This window comes from Bos indicus x Bos taurus, chromosome 11, assembly GCF_003369695.1.
Source record: "Bos indicus x Bos taurus breed Angus x Brahman F1 hybrid chromosome 11, Bos_hybrid_MaternalHap_v2.0, whole genome shotgun sequence".
In the NCBI taxonomy this organism is placed as follows: Eukaryota; Metazoa; Chordata; class Mammalia; order Artiodactyla; family Bovidae; genus Bos; species Bos indicus x Bos taurus.
Genome location: NC_040086.1, coordinates 89,097,924 through 89,117,742, shown reverse-complemented (window position 1 = coordinate 89,117,742; position 19,819 = coordinate 89,097,924). Strand labels below are relative to the sequence as shown.

Below are 19,819 nucleotides of genomic sequence, written 5' to 3'. Positions count from 1 at the left end.
CTGAAGACGGGAGTCCAGGCTCCTCCTATGGACTTTTTCATTTTCCTACTTTTGATTTTTAAAATTGTGGTTCTAATTTAATTTTATAGTGAAATTATTTCAGTTTAAAAGTGGTCTTACTTGTAAATTCTGCCCAATTTACAATATGCAGACTCTTGCGACCCCATGGACTGTAGCCTGCCAGGCTCCTCTGTCCATGGAATTCTCCAGGCCAGAATACTGGAGTGGGTAGCCATTGCCTTCTCCAGAGGATCTTCCCAACCTAGAAATCGAATCGGGGTCTCCTGCATTGCAGGCGGATTCTTTACCAGCTGAGCTATCAGGGAAGCCTTAAATTCTGCACACCCTCCCCCAGCAGTTTATTGTTTCATACACAGCAAATATATTTCAGCAAATAACCTTGTATGTCAAGTGGATATTTTGCTGCCGGGGCTTAAAGAGAAGTGAGGGCGAATTAGTAAACACCTGTCCAGTCAGTTAAAGAGATAAAGCAATGTGAACACTGACATTTTCCCTGAAAGGGGACTCTTTGAGGCTTGCTTTTAGCTCACGTGCTTGCATCTGAGCAGTGACGGTCAAAGTCAGGACCGTGACACTGGCCTCATGAAGTCCAGGCATCTGTGGCTGTTGTCACTGCTGAGCAGAGCAGAGCAGTACCACAAGGACAGTGGCTTGGAATCCTTCTCCAGACTTCACGTCCCATTGGAAACTTCTGGAAAGACCCTTAGCCTCTCTGTAAATGGTCCCAGTTTGTTCACGAAAACTGAGGCTAGTACTAGGGCTGCTTCTTTTACAGGCTCCTCTGAGGACTGCATACATTGCCAGTGAGAAGCTCTGAAGGAGAACATTCAACATCCATCAGAAGGCAGATGCACAAATAACCCTTCCGAGTTTCGAGAGCAAGGAGGCAGTCAGATGTAAGATGTGAGGCAGTGGTGAGGCATCTGGGAACTCGGACAGACACTGCCTAATGCACTTGTATCCCATCTTGAAAGCTCCTCCTGGTTGAATAAAATATTGCCATTCTGGTCCACAAAAATGGAAAGTATTAGACCCATTAAGCCTGTTATTTTCTCTAGGTTTTCAGCTCTTTCTGTTTAGCACAGCCTAAATGAAATAGTGCCATATTTCTTCCTTTACAAAAGTTTTCTCTTTTGATTGTTGTTTTGCTTTAATTTTTTGGTGAAAATGCCCCAAAGTACTGCATTGCTGATAGATATAGTAGAGACTATAGCTATGGACTGAGGTTAGTCATTCATGCATTTTTATGTCCAGAGTTCACAACCCTTGTGTTTTATGTATCCATCTTAACCAATACAATTTTAGCTTAACTAAATATTTATCAATTTCATTGATCTTTCAGAGAATCAGCTCTTGATTCTGTTGCTTTTCTGTTTATGATTTCATTGATTTTTGCTCTAGTTTTTACAGTGTCTTCCTCTGCTTGTTTTAGGCCTAAAAAAGCAAGTTTTGGTTATTAATTTCAGATCTTTCTTCTTTTGGAATGTATGCATTTGATGCTATGAATTTCCCTATAAGCAGTGTATTTGCTCCAGTCTGCTCATCTTGATAAGTTATGGTTTTATTTTCATTCAGTTCAAAATACTTTTAAATTTCTCTTGAGACTTCTTTGACCAGCGTGTTATTTAGAAGTGTGCTGCTTCATCTCCAGATCGTTGGGAATTTTCCAGCTACTGTCCTGTTACTGACTCCCAGTTTCATTCCATCCTGATGTAAAGCATACTTGGTATGATTTCTGCTGCTTTTGTTAATTTGATAAAATGTTTTATAGTCTTGAATGTTCCATATGAACCTCAAGAATGTGTATTCTGCTGCTGTTGAACGGACAGTTCTGTGTGTCAAATAGATCAAGTTGATTGTTTAGTCCTGTTCCGGTCAGCCATGTACTTAACTGTATTTCTTCTTGTTGAATCTTGTCCATTGCTGCTGCTGCTGCTAAGTCGCTTCAGTCGTGTCCAACTCTGTGCGACCCCGTGGACTGCAGCCTACCAGGCTCCTCCGTCCATGGGATTTTCCATGGCAAGAGTATTGGAGTGGGGTGCCATTGCCTTCTCCGTGTCCATTACTGAAAGGAGTGGAAATTCTCTAACTATAATAGTGCTTGTGTACTTAGTCACTCAGTCGAGTCCCATTCTTTGCAACCCCCGTGGGCTGTAGCCCACCAGACTCTTCTGTCCATGGAATTCTCCAGGCAAGAATACTAGAGTGGTTGCCATGCCGTCCTGCAGGGAATCTTTCCAAACCAGGATGGAACCTAGGTCTCCCATATTGCAGGCAGATTCTTTACCATCTCAGCCACCGTTTCTCCTTGCAGGTCTGTTAATTTTTGCTTCCATATGTTGACACTATGCTGCTCATGCATATGTATTTAGTACTTTCATGTCTTCTTGGAGAACTGACTCCTGTATCTTACACAGTGTCCCTTACCCCTGATGGTTTTCCTTGGTCTGAAGTCGGCTTTGTTTGAAATTAACATAGTTGCTCCAGCTTTCTTTTCTTTAGCATTGACATACGGGTCTTTCTCCATTCCTTTATATTTAACCTGAGTCTTTTTATTTAAAATTGGTTTCTTTAAACAACATATCATTGAATCTTACTTTTTTTATCCACCCTGGAAATCTCTGACTTTTAACTGGTGCAGTTAGACTTTTCACATTTAAAGTGACTACTGATATAGTTGGATTAGTATCCACCATATTTGAAATTGTTTTCTGTTCATGACATCTGTTCTTTGATTTTTTTTTTCTCCTCTATTTTTCTGACTTCTCTGGTTTTGAGTATTTTGTATCATTCTGTTTTATCTCCTCTATTAGCATATCAGTTAAACTTCTTTTTAATATCTTTCTGTGGTTGCCATAGAGTTTGTGCTATATATATATATTTTTTTTTTTAATACTAAACTAACTCCACTTTCAGATAACACTGTTCCACTTGATGCGTACATAGTAAAGATTCATAGAGTATTTCTGATTATTCTCTACCTGCCTTTATGATTTTATTGACATTTTTTTCATTTATCCATATTCTGACGTTGCTATTTCTGCTTTAAATAATTTCTTTTAGATCAATTAAGAAAGGGAAAATGGATATTTTCATTCATTCCTTCTCTAACTTTTCCTGTGTTTATGTTGATCTGAGTTTCTGACGTATCATCTTCTTTCTCTCTGAAGAACTTTACACTTTTTGTGAGGCAGGACACCTGGTGATAGATTCCTTCAATTTTTGCTTCTCTAAAGAAATATTGGGTTGGCCAAAAGGTTCGTTCAGGAAGCTGAACGAACCTTTTGGCCAACCCAATATTTATTTTTCTTTCACTTTTGAGGGATATTTTTCTTGGAAGTAGAATTTTAGTGTGGTGATGTTTTTCTTTCAACATTTTAAATATTTCACTCCACTTTTTACGTGTGGAGACTTCTCTTTTTCTGAAGAGAAGTCAGATCTAATTTCTTATTCCTGCTCTTCTACAGGTAGAGTGTTTTTTTCTCCTTCATTTCTGCTTTCTTTCATGATTTTAATTCAGTCTTTGATTTCTGCAATTGAATATGACGTGCTAAGGAGCGCCTATTTTGGTATTTATCCTGTTTGATGTTCTTTAAGCTTACTGAACCTGTGGTTTGGTGTCTGTAATTGATTATGGAAAATTCTCAGCCATTCTTGCTTCAAATATTTTCCTCCTCTGTTTTCTCTTTTTTCTTTTTCTGACATTCTAATTATGCATATGCCATACTTTTTGAAATTTTCCTACCATTCTTGGATGTTCTTGGTTTTTTTTTTAAATTATTATTATTATTTTTTTTTTCTGTTTGCATTTTAGTTTGGCAACTTTCTATTGACCTCTCTTCAAACTTACTGACTTTTGTCTTGGCTGTACTTACTCTGTTGATGAGCCTGACTTAGACATTTTTCATTCTTTAAAATGTTTTTGTTTTCTAGCATTTCCTTTGATTCTTTAAAAAAAAAAAATCCATCTTTCTGCTTATATAACTGTGGATGGAAAATATCGCCTGCCAGTAAATGAAGGATGTTATGGACATCAAGCCAGCATCTACAGAAGCTGATCCCAACTGCCCACCATGAGGGTATTCAGGATGGAGAAAGTAGGACCCTGGCCCCAGGTAGCCGAAGTGCTCATCAAAAGAGTGATTTCAACGAGCCCAGGCTCTTGCATTTCATCTTCCCATACATAGAAAAGTGCTAAATTCATTAACATGAGATATTGTTTGTTTGTTTTAATTAACTGTAATCTGGCTTAAAGCTCAACATTCAGAAAACTAAGATCATGGCATCCGGTCCCATCACTTCATGGCAAATAGATGGGGAAACAGTGGAAACAGTGGCTGACTTTATTTTTGGGGGCTCCAAAAATCACTGCAGATGGTGATCGCAGCCATGAAATTAAAAGACACTTACTCCTTGGAAGGAAAGTTATGACCAACCTAGATAGCATGTTCAAAAGCAGAGACATTACTTTGCCAACAAAGGTCCGTCTGGTCAAGGCTCTGGTTTTTCCAGTAGTCATGTATGGATGTGAGAGTTGGACTATAAAGAAAGCTGAGCACTGAAGAATTGATGCTCTTGAACCGTGGTGTTGGAGAAGACTCTTGAGAGTCCCTTGGACTGCAAGGAGATCCAACCAGTCCATCTTAAAGGAAATCAGTCCTGAATATTCATTGGAAGGACTGATGTTGAAGCTGAAGCTCCAATACTGTGGCCACCTGATGCGAAGAGCTGACTCAGTTGAAAAGACCCTGATGTGGGAAAGATTGAAGGCAGGAGGAAAAGGGGATGACAGAGGATGAGATGGTTAGATGGCATCACCAACTCAATGGACATGAGTTTGGGTGAACTCCGGGAGTTGGTGATGGACAGGGAGGCCTGGCGTGCTGTGGTTCATGGCGTCACAGAGTCGGACTTGACTAAACGACTGAACTGAACTGAATCTGTTACTGAACTGAACTGACCTGTTTTTTGTTTGTTTTTTTTTTTTTTTTGCTAAACTTCTATATATCCTGGCTCCTCCCTTACCTCTTCGGAGCAGTCCCTCACAGCTATCTGAAAAACTGTCTTCTGGGCTTAAGTCCTCAGAAAATCTGCCAAATCAAATGTAATTCTCAACTTCTGGGTCGTGCATTTTTGTCACTTGACATATCCCATTGGCTCTTATATTTTGTCTGCGTTCCCACAAAGAGCCCTTAATGTATTAACCACAGCTATTTTAATCCCCTGTGTGATAATTCCAGTATCTATGTCATGTCTGAGTTTGGGCTTGCTCTGTCTCTTCAGATTGTAATTTCTCTTGCCAGCGGTATGCTTTGGGGGTTTTTTGTTGATAGCGGAGAATGATGTGTTTGTTAGTAGGAACTGAGGTAAAAGGCCTGTAGGGTGAGGTTTTGTGTTAATGTCATAGGAGCTGAACTGTGTTTAATGTGTGTGGTAGCTGTAGGTGCCAGAGGCCTCAGAGTCCTCTCGTGACCTTTTTTGTCTTCCCTGATGCCTTTGGGGTTTCCTGAGAACTCTTCGTTAGAGAGTGTCTGTTTCCCGAAGCTCTCTGAGCTGTGATTCACTGTCACCAAACACACACACACACACGGGCGCCTTATTAGCGGGGCTGTTAGCTGAGGGGCAGGGGAACATTGTGCGTGCTGAACATTAAACCTCAGTCTTTTAAAAAACGGTTCTCTTATTTATTTGGCTGCATCAGGACTTAGTTGAGGCCTGCAGGATCTTCGCTGGTCGCTGCCCTGTGGGGTGCAGACTCTAGTTGTAATGTGAGCCCGATAGTTGAGGTGGGCGGGCTTAGCCGGGTTTCCCAGGTGGCTCGGTGGTAAAGAATCTACCTGCCAGCGCAGGAGACACAGGAGACGTGGGTTTGATCCCTGGGTCAGGAGGATCCCCTGGAGGAGGAAATGGCAACCCACTCCAGTGTTCTTGCCTGGAAAATTCCATGGACAGTGGAGCCTGGGGGGACACGCCTGAGCGCACACACACTGTTCGCACTAGGTGGGCTTAGTTGGTCCCTAGCATGTGGGATTTTAGTTCCCCACCCAGGGTTTGAACCTGTGTCTCTTGCATTGCAAGGTGGATTCTTAACTAGCCCACTAGAGAGCACCAGGTAAAGTTCCATACCTGACTTCGCAGGCAGGGTACCTGGGCTGAGTTCTTCACAAGAGTCCCTTGGGTATCCTGCTCCTCCTTGGGTGAGCAGGACTGGAGTGGGATCATTAGGCTCCTCAGGTTCACTGAGGCCTGAAGACTGGGCCTTTGTTATGTAGACAGTCCTGGGCCTATCTCAGTTGGTTTTTCTTCCCCTCTCCTAGCCAGAGCCAGGAATGAATTTTCTTGACTCCTCGCTGTGACAACCTGGTGGACTTCCTGGAGGTCAGACCCACCAAAGTGTGGGGCCCCCTAAGATGGTGGCCCCAGGGAGTTTCCTTTCTCACTCAGGCTAGCACATCCTCAATCCAGCAGTTCATGAAAATGAACACGTGCGTGATCCCATCTGTCCTGACCCTGGCGGAGTCTCCTTCCTGTGAGCAGATCTTGGCTCTGACTTGCTGACCTCTCCAGATTTCAGACGGGTCCTTTGCCCTGTACTCTCAGTTTTCTGATGAGTCAACAAAATAGCAGATTGTGGGTTTGTTCAGGCCTTTATGCAAGAATGGGAGTCACAGCTCGTTCTGTGTCAGCGCTGAGACCTCAGATCTCCACGCTCACAGTTTTCTGCCCACGTGTGCTGTTCTGCCTCACTCTCGTTCATTCAATAACAGACCTCCTGAGAGTGTCAGCCATGGTAGTGTAGAGGACACCAGTGGAGACCAAGGCACTCAGAACTGTGGCATGAGCCTGGGGAATTTTGTAGGTCCGGGCCTTGACTTTCTAACCTGTGTACTTAGTCACTCAGTCATGTCTGACTCTTTGGGACCCCCTGGACTGTAGCCTGCCAGGCTCCTCTGTCCTGGGAATTCTCCAGGCAAAAATACTGGAGTGGGTTGCCATGCCTGCCTCCAGGGACAGGGATCGAACCCAGGTTTCCCAAATTGCACGCAGATTGTTTACTGTCTGAGCCAGCAGGGAAGCCCATAAGTAAAGGAAATTTCTGTTCTCTTCCAGCTATAAATCTAACCATCTCTTTCTTCTAAATTACTCATGGTATTTTGCAGGATATTTTGCATAGGGTGGGTGTTCAAACTTTCCTTCATTAGCCTCATAACTTTTTGCCCTTTGAAGCAGGATATAATTATCTGGATAATCTTTTCTTGTCTAATTTCATCATTCTGTCATTTATGGGACATGCTATCATGGATTTACAGACATGAGGCATTTATATATTTTTGAAAAATATAATGAATGACTTCAATAGAATTTTTCCAGGAAATATTTTATTTAAATTTTGCCTTTTAAATTGAAGTGCACAAGAACCCAGACACAAGAGGTCACATATTGTATATTCCATTTGTCTAAAGTGTCTGGAATAGTAGAACCGTAGGGACAGCTAATTTCTGGTTACCAGGGACCGGGTGGAGTGAGAGAGGAGATTAACTGCTTTAATAGGTTCTGTTTTGGGGTGATGAGGATGTCTTGCAGCCTGACTGAGGTTCTGCTTGTGCAGCATTGCATGCGTGCATGTTTAGTCCTGTCTGACTCTTTGCGACCTCATGGACTGTAGCCCGAGCTCCTCTGTCCGTGGAATTCTCCAGGGCAGAATACTGGAGTGGGTAGCCATGCCCTCCTCCAGGGGATCTTCCTGACCCAGGGACTGAACCCAAGTTTCCTGCATTGCAGGCAGATTCTTTACCATCTGAGCCACCCCACTGTGATGCATGGAACACACTGAATTGTTAACTTTAAAATGGTTGAATTTATGTTATGTGAATTTCACCTCAGTAAGAGTTACATATAGTACATTAGCCATTCAACAGTGCAAAACCTTTTATCATGCAAAGCGATTCTTCCTTCTGCCCCAGGCCCTTAGTTTTCTGAGCCAGAGGCATCTGCTGTCCGTGCTTACTGGCACTTCGACACCAGCCCCCGACCTCCCTTTTTGCATGGCAGATGCTGCATGCAGCTTTTCTTCTACTTAATTGGAGCTTTTCCCTATCAGCATGTGAAAAATCTACCTTTCTCTTTTTCAGAGCTACATAGTCAAAGGATTTATTTTCTAAGTTCTTAAAAGGTACACGTTTCATGTCACCATTCTAAATAAACTGTTCTTTCCTGTTGTAATGCCTCTACTATAACAAGCCGCTTAATTTGTGCCTAATTCGGTATCCAATTGGGGAAAGCAATCTGTTCTTTGTGAGCAGGTTTAAGCCTAAGGATTAGCTTCATTTTTATGAGTCATTTCTTAGAATCAGGAAGGATGATGGTATCAGCCCAGTGCCTTTTATCACAACAAGAGAATTGAAAAGAAAACTCATTTAATTAATTGATAGTTAATGAGCCCATGAATCTGTTCCATAGCTATAATTTGACAAATATCTCCATTGCTGAAGAATGAGTTATATTTTCCCGAGAAGATAAATGTGAAGTAACAAGTAAGTGCAGGACAGCTCTAGAGGGCTGACTGTGGGGCCCTCTGTCTCTCCATGTGCAAGACTATTAGTATACAATGTCCGGAGACAGAGCTCGCTTTATAGACGCAGGACAAGACCTCTATTCATATCACAGTCAAACACATCACACATAGGAAAGCCTCCGCTTGCGGGACTGCAGAAGCTGAGCTTCGTGGAGTCTCATGGATTTTTGAATTAGGAACTTGCAAGCCCAGCAGCAGCCCAAAGACAATTCTTGATCTGCAAATTGAAAGACTGGGAAAAGGTAGAGGGATTGTTTTTGAATCTCTTGTGTGTACTTGGGTCTGTGGAACTGTAGGTAAGTGGGAAGCTTTCTCTCTGTGAGCTGTGTTCTACACTGATGTCTAGTTGAGTCTTAAAGCCCATTCATTAGGGAGACAGAGAGACAGGAAGAAGGAAGACCTCCCACTAACTAATCCCTGTGCCCAATTCGGGTAGCCTGTTGCTCTCTAAGGATTTGCTTCAGGGAGCCTGGAATGCAAAGCAGTGGGCCTTTTTGTGGGATTTTAATTCAGAGTTTGCAAAATAAGATCCTTGGAGAGGCCAAAGAATGTATAGCATTCATGTGTAGCATCTCATGGTTAATACACTACATAAAAAAATAAAAAATCTGTGGTTCTAAAAACTTGAGTTACAAATGCAGAAAGCAAAAAAAAAAAAAATTTTAGGAATAAAATGAAGGATAAAATTCCCTATAGTATAAAAGTGATTATTAACAGGTTTTTTTTCTACATTCTTCTAGAAAAATTTTGTGTGTGTGTAACTTAAGCTATGTCTCTGAATGGGATTATTATATACGTTGTTTTGTATTATGTGTTTGTCCTTGTTCTTATTGTTGTAGCCACGAGTTCCGGGAAACAAACTCACTCAGAAGGACAATGCAGATAGTAGAGTGCAGTTTATCACACCAGTGGGCCCAAGGCAGAGTCTCCTCTTAGCCAAGGACCCTGACCAGTTTTTGTGAAAACCTTATATACCCTAAGTGTACATGCCCAAATCCACCTCCCCAAATTCCCTGAAACTAGTCTGAACAACGGAGAAGGCAATGGCAACCCACTCCAGTACTCTTGCCTGGAAAATCCCATGGGGGAGGAGCCTGGTAGGCTGCGGTCCATGGGGTCTCTAAGAGCCGGACACAACTGAGCGACTTCACTTTCACTCTTCACTTTCACGCATTGGAGAAGGAAATGGCAACCCACTCCAGTGTTCTTGCTTGGAGAATCCTAGGGATGGGGGAGCCTGGTGGTCTGCCATCTATGGGGTCGCACAGAGTCGGACACGACTGAAGTGACTTAGCAGCAGCAGCAGCAGTCTGAACAAAGGAAAAGCAAGATACAATCAAAGTTAACCTGTGATTCATATGCCTTAAGCCTAGGTAGGTAACAGTGGACAGTTATCAATAGGCCTGTGGTCATACCCCAATAAGCATAATAGAATGTATGATTCTATTCGGTTACACAGATAATTAGGGTATTCTTTTAGGCGGCAGAGAGTCTAGGTGTGAGCCCCAGGGCTCTTCCTTCTGGGGGCCTGGTTTTCCAGTGGGTTTATCGTTTCCATAAATATTGGGCATATAGCTCAAAGTCTACAGTCCGGCCCAAGATGGAGTCCTGCTTTAAAGATGGAACCTGTTCTGTCTGTTTCCTCCTTCATTATGACTCTGACATCTCTTCATACCAGTATATTCAGATCCAGCTCCTTCTCTTGTGTGAAGGACATCATCCTAATCCTTCAGCTTGTTCCTGTTGATGGACATTTAAGTCATTTTGCAGTCTTTATCTCGCAAGGAATGCTTCGAGGCCTTCTGTTGCCTGCGAATTTCCTGAGTGGTGCCTGATCATTCTGACCCTGACGTCCAGCACCCTCTCTGATCACTGTCGTCCTTCATTGCAGCTAGTCCTCGTCCTTCTGCTCCTGGGCTTCAGAAATGCCCCATCCTCCCGGGACCCTCAGCCCCACTTCCTTTCCAGTGTTCCCTGCCACCCTTGTGTTGTCAGTCCTCTTCTTTCTAAAACGTGGCCCTTTCTCCCACTTTCATAGTCACCTGGTAAAACCCAGCTTTAGCTAAGTCCAGTTTCCTGCTACTGTGCGCTTGCACTTGAGCTGCGGTATGGGGCTGGGCAGGTGCTCGGTCTGGCCCCCTGCTGCTGTGGTTCTGATCATAGTGCTCCTTTAGCAGGGCGCCCAGTTCTGCAGTATGTGTCTGAGTATATATTTGTGTACGTATATATGTATGTGTGTGTGTGTGGAGAAGGCAATGGCACCCCACTCCAGTATTCTTGCCTGGAAAATCCCATGGACAGAGGAGCCTGGTAGGCTGCAATCCATGGGGTCGCTAAAAGTCAGACATGACTGAGCGACTTCACTTTCACTTTTTACTTCCATGCATTGGAGAAGGAAATGGCAACCCACTCCAGTGTTCTTGCCTTGAGAATCCCAGGGACGGGGGAGCCTGGTTGGCTGCCGTCTCTGGGGTCGCACAGAGTCGGACATGACTGAAGCGACTTAGCAGCAGCAGCAGTGTGTGTATGTATGTATCTACACACATACATAGATATATATTGTCACTAAGTACTGTCTGACTCTTTGTGACTCCATGGACTGTAGCCCACCAGGCTCCTCTCTCCATGGGATTTCCCAGGCAAGAATACTGGACTGGGTTGCCATTTCCTTTTTCAGGGCATCTTCCTAACCGAGGGATCAGATCCACGCACATCTCCTGCATTGGCAGGTGGATTCTTTGCCACTGAGCCATCTGGAAAGCCCATATATAAATATTGCACACATATACGTGTGATGTGTTTGTGTGTGTGTGTGTTACAAAGTTTGAAGGTTTTGAGTGGTTATCCCTACCACCAGTTTTTTTCTTATATTTTAGTGATTCCAGCTGTCCTTTGGTGAGTTAATTTAACAGGGAATAATCTTATAATAACTCACTGAGTGAGGGAAAGTCTGTCAGTCGTGTCTGAGTTTTTGCAACCCTGTGGTCTGTCCATGGAATTCTCTAGGCAAGAATACGTTCCCTTCTCCAGGAGATCTTCCTGACTCAGTGGTTGAACTGGGATCTCCTGCATTGCAGGCAGATTCTTTACAGTCTGAGTCACCAGGGAAGTCTTTGTAACTCACTGCTAGGACTCATTTATATATTGATGTACACCCAGTTGGGGTTTCCCACGTGGCTCAGTGGGTAAAGAATCTGCCCGTGATGTAGGAGACGTGGGTTCAATTCCCTAAGTCAGGAAGATTCCCTGGAGGAGGGCATGTCAACCCACTCTAGTATTCTTGCCTGGAGAATCCCATGGACAGAGAAGTCTGGAGGGCTACAATCCATGGGGTTGCAAAAAGTCAGACACAACTGAGTGAGCACACACGCATGCACATATGATACAGTTGGTGAAATAATTTCTTCAATGCATATCTTTGTGCCAGGTTGACTTCCTCAGGCTGAGACCTTCATTGTTTGATGTAGCAGCACGTACACTTAGGGTATATAAGGTTTTCACAAAACTGGTCAGGGTCCTTGGCTAAGAGGAGACTCTGCCTTGGGCCCGCTGGTGTGATAAACTGCACTCTACTATCTGCATTGTCCTTCTGAGTGAATTGATTAAATTTATATTGGAATGGCATTGAGATTCCCGAGGAGCGCAGACTGAGGAAACAAGAAGCCTCATCTTAGGCTGCAGTTTGTTGTCTTTGCTTCCAGTGACAAACAGTAGTGTGTTTTATGTTTAATGAGTCTGAAGAGTCTTGCGTGGGCATCAGGGTTCCTACTGAGTCTGATCTCCTTGAGATCAGGATATCAACATTTTATCAGCATTTTTTTGGATCATTCCTACCCATCATCTCAGCACAAGGTAGGACTGCTGCAAAACAAGGTTAATAGCTGATGAATATTTGCTACACATTTCTGCTAAAAACTTAGTGCATATATTCCTAGTTCTTCCCTGGCTCAGACGGTAAAAGCGTCTGCCTACAATGTGGGAGACCTGAGTTCGATCCCTGCGTTGGGAAGATACCCCTGGAGAAGGAAATGGCAACCCACTCCAGTATTCTTGCCTGGAAAATCCCATGGGTGGATGGAGGAGCCTGGTAGGCTACAGTCCATGGGGTCGAAAACAGTTGGACACGACTGAGCAACGTCACTTTCATTTTTCTTTCTGTACATACAGCATAGCACGTGAAAACTCACAGGGCTGGTGGGAAACTAGCATGACCACTGACCCATCACGACCTGTGCAGCTTTGTCAGCTGAGCTCTGCGGAGGCCCGCGGTTCATACCTGGGCGACTGAGCTGAGGCTGGAGGTGGCCGCCACTTCCGTGACCCGTGTGGAAGAGGAGCCACCCCAGGAAACCGGAAACCCCATGGTGCTCTAAAACTTTAATTCACGCCTGTTTGTGGGGGCCAGGCGATGCCAGCGCAAAGCCGCCCCCTGAGCGGGGCTCTGGAAAGTTGGCAGGGGGGCCCCGCAACCTGCTGGCGGCCTGAAAACACCCGGGATCCCAGCACAGCCTCTGGGCAGAGAGCCCTGCATGCAGCCTCTCTTCATAAACCTGCTCCTCGTGCGGCTCGATTGCCTGTTGTCCCTGTACCAGCTCAGTATGAGCCGTTCTTTCTGGCTGAAGACTGTAATTTTATTTACTGGCTCTTTGTACACGGGAAAAATGGCCGAAACTGGTGGTAGAGCAGACTGTTTTGTAGTGCCTTTTGTTTGAAGGGTTCAGATGGATTGCCAAGTAGAGGCAGAGAAAGGAGGCGCAAAACACAGGGCACGTTTTCTGGAGTTGGAACCTTGATGCTTCGGGGGTGTAGGAGGAGCTTCCTGCAGGAGAAGGGGTTTGCTCTGTGCAGGGACCAGGCAAGGGGCAAGGGTTGCTCAGAACTCTCAGCCTCTATGTCGAAGGCTGTAGACTTCGGGAGCTGGTCCGGAGCATTGCGGGAGAACTCACTTGCTCCGGCCTCCTGGGGGGCCAAACTTATTATCTTAGTAAAAGAGCAGGGAGGGAGGGCTGGCCCCCGAGGAGATGTGGGTCTGTCCATTGGGATGTATCTCAGGTGTGCTGGGAGTTTAGTCACTAAGTCGTGTCGGACTCTTGCGACCCTGTGGAAGTAGCCCACTACTACTCTTTTTAAACAGAAGTTTCCTGGAGATGTAATTCATGTAGTATAAAATTCACCATTTTGAAGTACACAATTCAGGGATTTTCTGGATACTCCCAGAGTTGTACATATGTCACGCCTGTCCCAGTACTAGAAGAGTTTTAGCTCCCTCCCAAACCCCAGTCCAGTAGCTGTCCCTGCTTACTCTTGCATGCCCCAGCCCCCTAGAGACCATCAGTCTGCTTTCTGTCTCTGGATTTGCCTGTTCCGGACATTTCATGTATACATTTTCTTGCATTTTGTAGCTTTTTTGCTTGACTTTCTTTTTTTTTTTTTTTTTACTTAGCATGATGCATTCATGTGTGTGTTTAGTTGCTAAGTCGTGTCCAACTCTTCGAAACCCTGTGGACTGGTCTGCCAGGCTCCTCATCTGTAGGATTTCCCAGGCAAGAACACTGGAGTGGGTTACCATTTCCTTCTCTAGGAGACCTTCCTGACCCAGAGATCGAACCCAGGTCTCCTGCATGGTAGGCAGATTCTTTACCGCTGAGCCACCTGGGATGCTCATAGTTCCTCCTTATTGTAGCATTCCAACTCCATGTGTGGACAAACCACATTCCCCAGTGGATGGACATTTGGGTTGTTTCCACTTATTGACTATTTTGAGTGATGCTGCTGCGAACGTTCACATACAGGTTTTTGTTGCAGACATTTGTTTTCCATCCTCTTGGGTGCATACCTAGGTGTGAAATTGCTGGGTTATACATGACTCTCTGTTTCACACTTGGACGAACTGCCAATTTCTCAAGGTAGCTGTACCACTAAGTTCCCAGTAGCAATGTGTAATGTAAGGGTTCAGAATTCACATTTGCACTTACACTTGTTGTCTTTTGTCTTTGATTCTAGTCATCCTAGTGGGTATGACATGATATCTCATTTGATTTGCCTTTCCTAAGCTGAATAATCATGTTGAGCATTTTTTAAATATGCTTGTTGGCCAATTGGATATCTTGTTTTTGGAGAAATGTCTATTTACATCTTTTGCCCATTATTTATTTGGGTTATTTCTCTTTTTATTGTTGATTTGAATGTGTTCATTATATAATTTGAATACATCTTTATCAGGTATGTATAATATCTATATCAGATAGATGGATTTGTGTGTATTTTCTCCCCTTCTGTGGGTTGATTTTACTTTATTGATGGTTGTCAGTAGTACACAAAATTTTAAAATTTTGATTGAGTTCCAACTTACCGCTTTTTCTTTGGTTGTATGTGCTTTTGGAGATATATCTAAGAAACTAGTATGTAAAGATTACAAAGATTCACTGCTATGATTTCTTCCAGGAGTTTTGTAATTTTCGGTTCTTACATTTCGGTCTATAATCCATTTTGAGTTAATTTTTGTGGAAGGTATAAAGTCTGTGTAGAGATTCATTTTTTGAATGTCAGTACTATTTTTTGAAAAGCTCTCATTTACTCTCTGGATTGTCATGGCGCTCTTGTCAAAAATCAGTTAAACATAAATATGTGGGTTTATTTCTGAACGTCAGTTCTAAGCCATTTTCCTTTTCTGTGTGTCCTTATACCACTATTGCACTATCTTGATTATGGTAGCTTTTTTTTTTTTTTGACATCAGTAAATGTGAATTCTCCAACTTTGCTTTTCCTTTTTAAGGTTGTTTTGTCTCTATGTGTCTTGGATTTCTGTATGAATTTTAGGAACAACTTGTCAATTTTTGTGAAAAAGAAAGCTGAAATTTTAACAGAGATTGCATTGAACCTGAAGATCAATATGGGAAGTACTGCTGTCTTAACGGTATTGTCTTTCGGTCCTTGAGCACAGGATGTCTATTTACTTAGTTTTTAATTTCTTGTAATGATGTTTTGGTAATTTTCAACATACAAATATTGTATAGCTTATTGAATTTATAAGGGTTTTACTCTTGGATGCTGTTCTGAAGTGGGTCTCCTTTGACAGCATATGTTCTTTATCCATTGTACCCATTTCTGCCATTTGATTAGAGTGTTTAGACTATTTAGTACAATTACTGATGAGATAGAATTTATGTCTGCGGTTTTGCTGTTTTTCCCTATGGATCTGTGTCATTGGCGTTCCTTTATTCCTCTATTTTGCCTTCTTTAGTGTTAGTTTCTAATCTGCCTTTTTAATTCTGTAGTTCATTCTTCATTCATTTTTCAGTTATCTCCTTAGTAGTTACATTGGGGACTGCAGTTCATGCAATCTTGCTTTATGTTGCTATTCTATGGACCTAAACCTCTCCCTGTAGGAGTCCAGTTAGGGCAAACCTGTATAGCTGTGATTGGGGAAAGAGGGGGTGGAAAGGAAGACCAGGGACACTTAGTCGTCTGAAAATTGTCTGTGTTGGCAAATGTATCTGTTAACCTCGTGGTGGAGTTTGGTTACTTACACCATAAGCCTCAGCTCCTCTTCCAGTGAACTGTAATACTTTCATAGATTAATCTGCCTAGACTTCAGTGGTTATTTCACAGGCTTTCCCTCTTGGGTTGGAGATTGGAAAGGCTGATGCTGGGAGGGTGCTGAGTGGGCATGTTCATGTTTGCCGCCCCCCGCCCAGACCTGCTCACTAAGCTCCTGCACCCTTCTCCTGTCCCCAGGTGGTCAGCATTCGGCGGAGTCTGGTGTTGTCCCCATCCCCCAGGTCTGCAGGGACCCCAGTGCCAGAGACCTCCTCCCCCTTCTCCAGGAGGGCGTCCTGTCATGAGAGGGCGAGCCAGCTGAGCCTCCGGGGACCCTGGAATTTGGCCGGAAGACCGTTCCTCTCCTCCCATCAGGACATTTCAGAGGTAACTTTGAATTTGGAAAAGGAAAGCTTGAAAACTTTGATTTATGTCTTTTAGGTGGAATCTCAGGCAGTTGTTGGGAAAGACCCTGAATGAGTTTTTCTAAATCTCTTAAACCACACCATGTAAGCTGTTGCCTAGTTTGCTTCCCCTTAATGAATTTTGAGGATGGTCCTTAGCATATTATGTTAAGTGATTATAGTAATTAATATTTTATGAAGATTTCCACCCAGGTCCTCATTTACTGCTTTTAACAACCTCATGAGGTTGATATTGCCAGTCTGGTTTTGTAGACTGGGAAACAGGTTTAGAAAATCAAAGTGGTGTCTCCAGGGTTTCCATGATTCATGGATTCACCTAGAAGAGATGCATTGAGCCACTTGCATTGTGCCCGGTGCTGCTCCAACCCTTCTGCTTTCTTGGAAGTTCCCGGATGGCGGGATGTGAGTGGAACGTGAGGGTGGGGACAGGCACCAAGAGACAGACCGTGTCTGCTCCACCGCGTGAGGGAGTGAATTTTATGTTTCATTCCCAGGCGTAAGTGTCATGGAGAAAATAAAAAGCTGCCAGCTCTAGAGGGGTGGAGTTTTAAATGGAGTGCTCTGGGAGGTCTCGTTAAAAAGCTGACATTTAAACAGGGATTTAAGGAACCGTGGGACTTTGCCAACGAAGGTCCGTCTGGTCAAGGCTATGGTTTTTCCAGTAGTCATGTATGGATGTGAGAGTTGGACTATAAAGAAAGCTGAGCACCGAAGAATTAATGCTTTTGAACTGTGGTATTGGAGAAGACTCTTGAGAGTCCCTTGGACTGCAAGGAGATCCAACCAGTCCATCCTAAAGAGATCAGTCCTGGGTGTTCATTGGAAGGACTGATGTTGAAGCTGAAGCTCCAATACTTTGGCCACCTGATGGGAAGAGCTGACCCATTTGAAAAGGAATAAGGTCAGGAGAAGGGGATGACAGAGGATGAGATGGTTGGATGGTATCACCGGCTCAATGGGCATGTGTTTGAGTAAACTCCGAGAGTTGGTGATGGACAGGGAGGCTTGACGTGGTATAGTCCATGGGGTCGCAAAGAGTCGGACATGACTGAGTGACTGAACTGAACTGGGAATTAGCCAGTTAGCATCTGGGACAAGAGAAATGGAGTTAGAAGAAGATGTATGTGTGAAGGCCCAGAGTCCAGGAACACCGAGAGGCAGTCAGGTGGTGTGGGGTGGTCAGGAGACAGTGGAGAACTGACCATGTTTCAGCATCGTGGACCGTTGGAGGAATTCTAGGTTTGAAAATCAGTGCAGGGTTTTAAGCAGAGAAGGGACAGGATCTGTTTTAATCGGCTCATTCTGGCACTGATGTTAGAGGATAGGGGAAGACCAGGAGGCCACTTAGAGGTCATTAGAGAAATCCACTTTAGTAATTCAGCAAGAGATAATTCAGTGGCCTGCTCCATTGGTAGTCATGAAAAGCAGGAAGTGGTCACATTCTGGATTTATTTTGAAGAAAGAGCCCTTAAGGTGTCCTGGCAGAATGGATGTAGGGCTTGAGAAGAAGTGAAAGTCCATCATGATAGCAACAATTTTAGCTTGCATAACTGGAGAGTTGTCACCACCTGAGATGGGGAACTCCGCCAGGGTAGTGGCAAGGGGGTGGTGCCACAAGGGGTTCAATTTTGAACAGATTGCGTTTGAGATTATAAGACCCCCAAATGGAGAGGCTGAGTGACAGGTATATCCAGATCTGGTAGTTGAAGACGGTGGTCTGAGCTGGAGATACAACGGAGATCTTTGGTCTGTGGTTATTAAAGGAATAAGGTCAGATAAGATCCTGGGGATAGAAGAATTTTCAAGATTGGGTCCTGGGACTTTCCAGCTTTCGGAGCACCAAGAAGCAAGCCCCAGGCAGAAAGGGGGAAATCCAGGGGGGAGTCTGCCTGAAAGCCACATGCAGTCATTTCAGAAGGAGGGAATGATGAGCTGTGCCCAGTGTGTGCACAGGCCAAGTGAGGTGGAGACGGAGAACTGACTCTTGAACCAGTGCCATGCGGGTCATTGGTGGCGTCAGTAAAAACAGCAAAATGTCATGTGGGTCTGGTGGCTATGGCAACCAAGGCCAAGGAGAATGGGTTTGGAGGGAAAGATGGAGGGAAGAATCTGAGACAGAGATTGTTGACAACAATTTGGAGGAGGTTTGCTGCCAAGGGGAGCAGAATATGGGGTGGTAGCTGGTGGGGTAAGTCAGGCTGAGAGAATTTGTTTTTAGTTAGATGCATTAGCTTTGTTTATACATCCGTGGGGATGGTCTAGTAGAGAGGAAAAAATGTTACTATAGGACAGAGGGTTGCTGGGACTGTGTCTTGAGTAGGTGAGGGAGAGGTTTTTGTGTACAGGTGGGGTTGTTTAGAGAGGAACACAGATAGTTACTGGTGGGGATGGACTACATGACAGACACGTGTGGTGCTCAGAAGAGGCATTTTGTTGTGATTGCTTCTATTTTCTTTGTGAAATTGGAAGTGAAGTCTTCAGGTGAGACTTCTGTGGTGCAGGAGGTCTTGTTAGTTTGGGGAAAAAGAGAAAGAGTGAGGAGACCTCCAGGGAGAGACAGATGCGGCGTGATCCCCTGGTGTGAATCCACGTGGAGCTCATGGCCACAGATGGAAAGACCCCCATCCGTGTGATTGTGTGTTTATCTAGACAGTTCAGCTGGGGACTTGAAAGCATGCACGGTAGCTTCCCTGGTAGCTGAGTTGGTAAAGAATCCACCTGCAATGTAGGAGACCCCAGTTTGATTCCTGTGTCGGGAAGATCCTCTGGAGAAGGGATAGGCCACCCGCTCCAGTCTTCTTGGGCTTCCCTGGTGGCTCAGACGGTAAGGAATCCGCCTTACCATCTGAGGAAGACCTGGGTTCGATCCCTGGTTTGGGAAGATCCCCTGGAGGAGCTTATGGCAGCCGACTCCAGTCTTCTTGCCTGGAGAATCCCATGGACAGAAAAGCCTGGCAGGCTACAGTCCATGGGGCCGCAAAGAGTCGGACATGACTGAGCAACTACGCACACAGTAGTTCAAGACTTAAAATATCAAGATCTGTGAGTCTGTTTCTCTTTGTAAAAAGGTTCATTTGTATCATTTTAAAATTAGATCCCACATATAAGTGATATCATGTGCTATTTGTCTTTTTGTGACTCACTCCACTTAGTATTATAATTTCTAGGTTCATACACACTACTATAAATAAAATAGATAATGAAAAAGGGCCTACTATATAGCAATATATATGAACTCTACTCAATATTTTCTAATAAG

The 19,819-nt window shown here is 44.0% G+C and overlaps 1 protein-coding gene across 5 annotated transcripts in view; it reads left to right on the top strand.

Annotated features, from left to right (window-relative positions):
• RNF144A (ring finger protein 144A) overlaps positions 1–19,819 on the top strand; it is a 128,781-nt gene that overhangs the window by 15,833 nt on the left and 93,129 nt on the right. For all 5 annotated transcript variants that reach the window (XM_027556152.1, XM_027556149.1, XM_027556151.1 and 2 more), the window contains exon 2: positions 16,334–16,522. Coding sequence is in view for 1 of the 5 variants with exons in the window: in XM_027556148.1 (XP_027411949.1) it covers positions 16,334–16,522 (189 nt within the window). In the remaining 4 variants the exon portion in view is untranslated. The remainder of the gene's footprint in view (positions 1–16,333; positions 16,523–19,819) is intronic.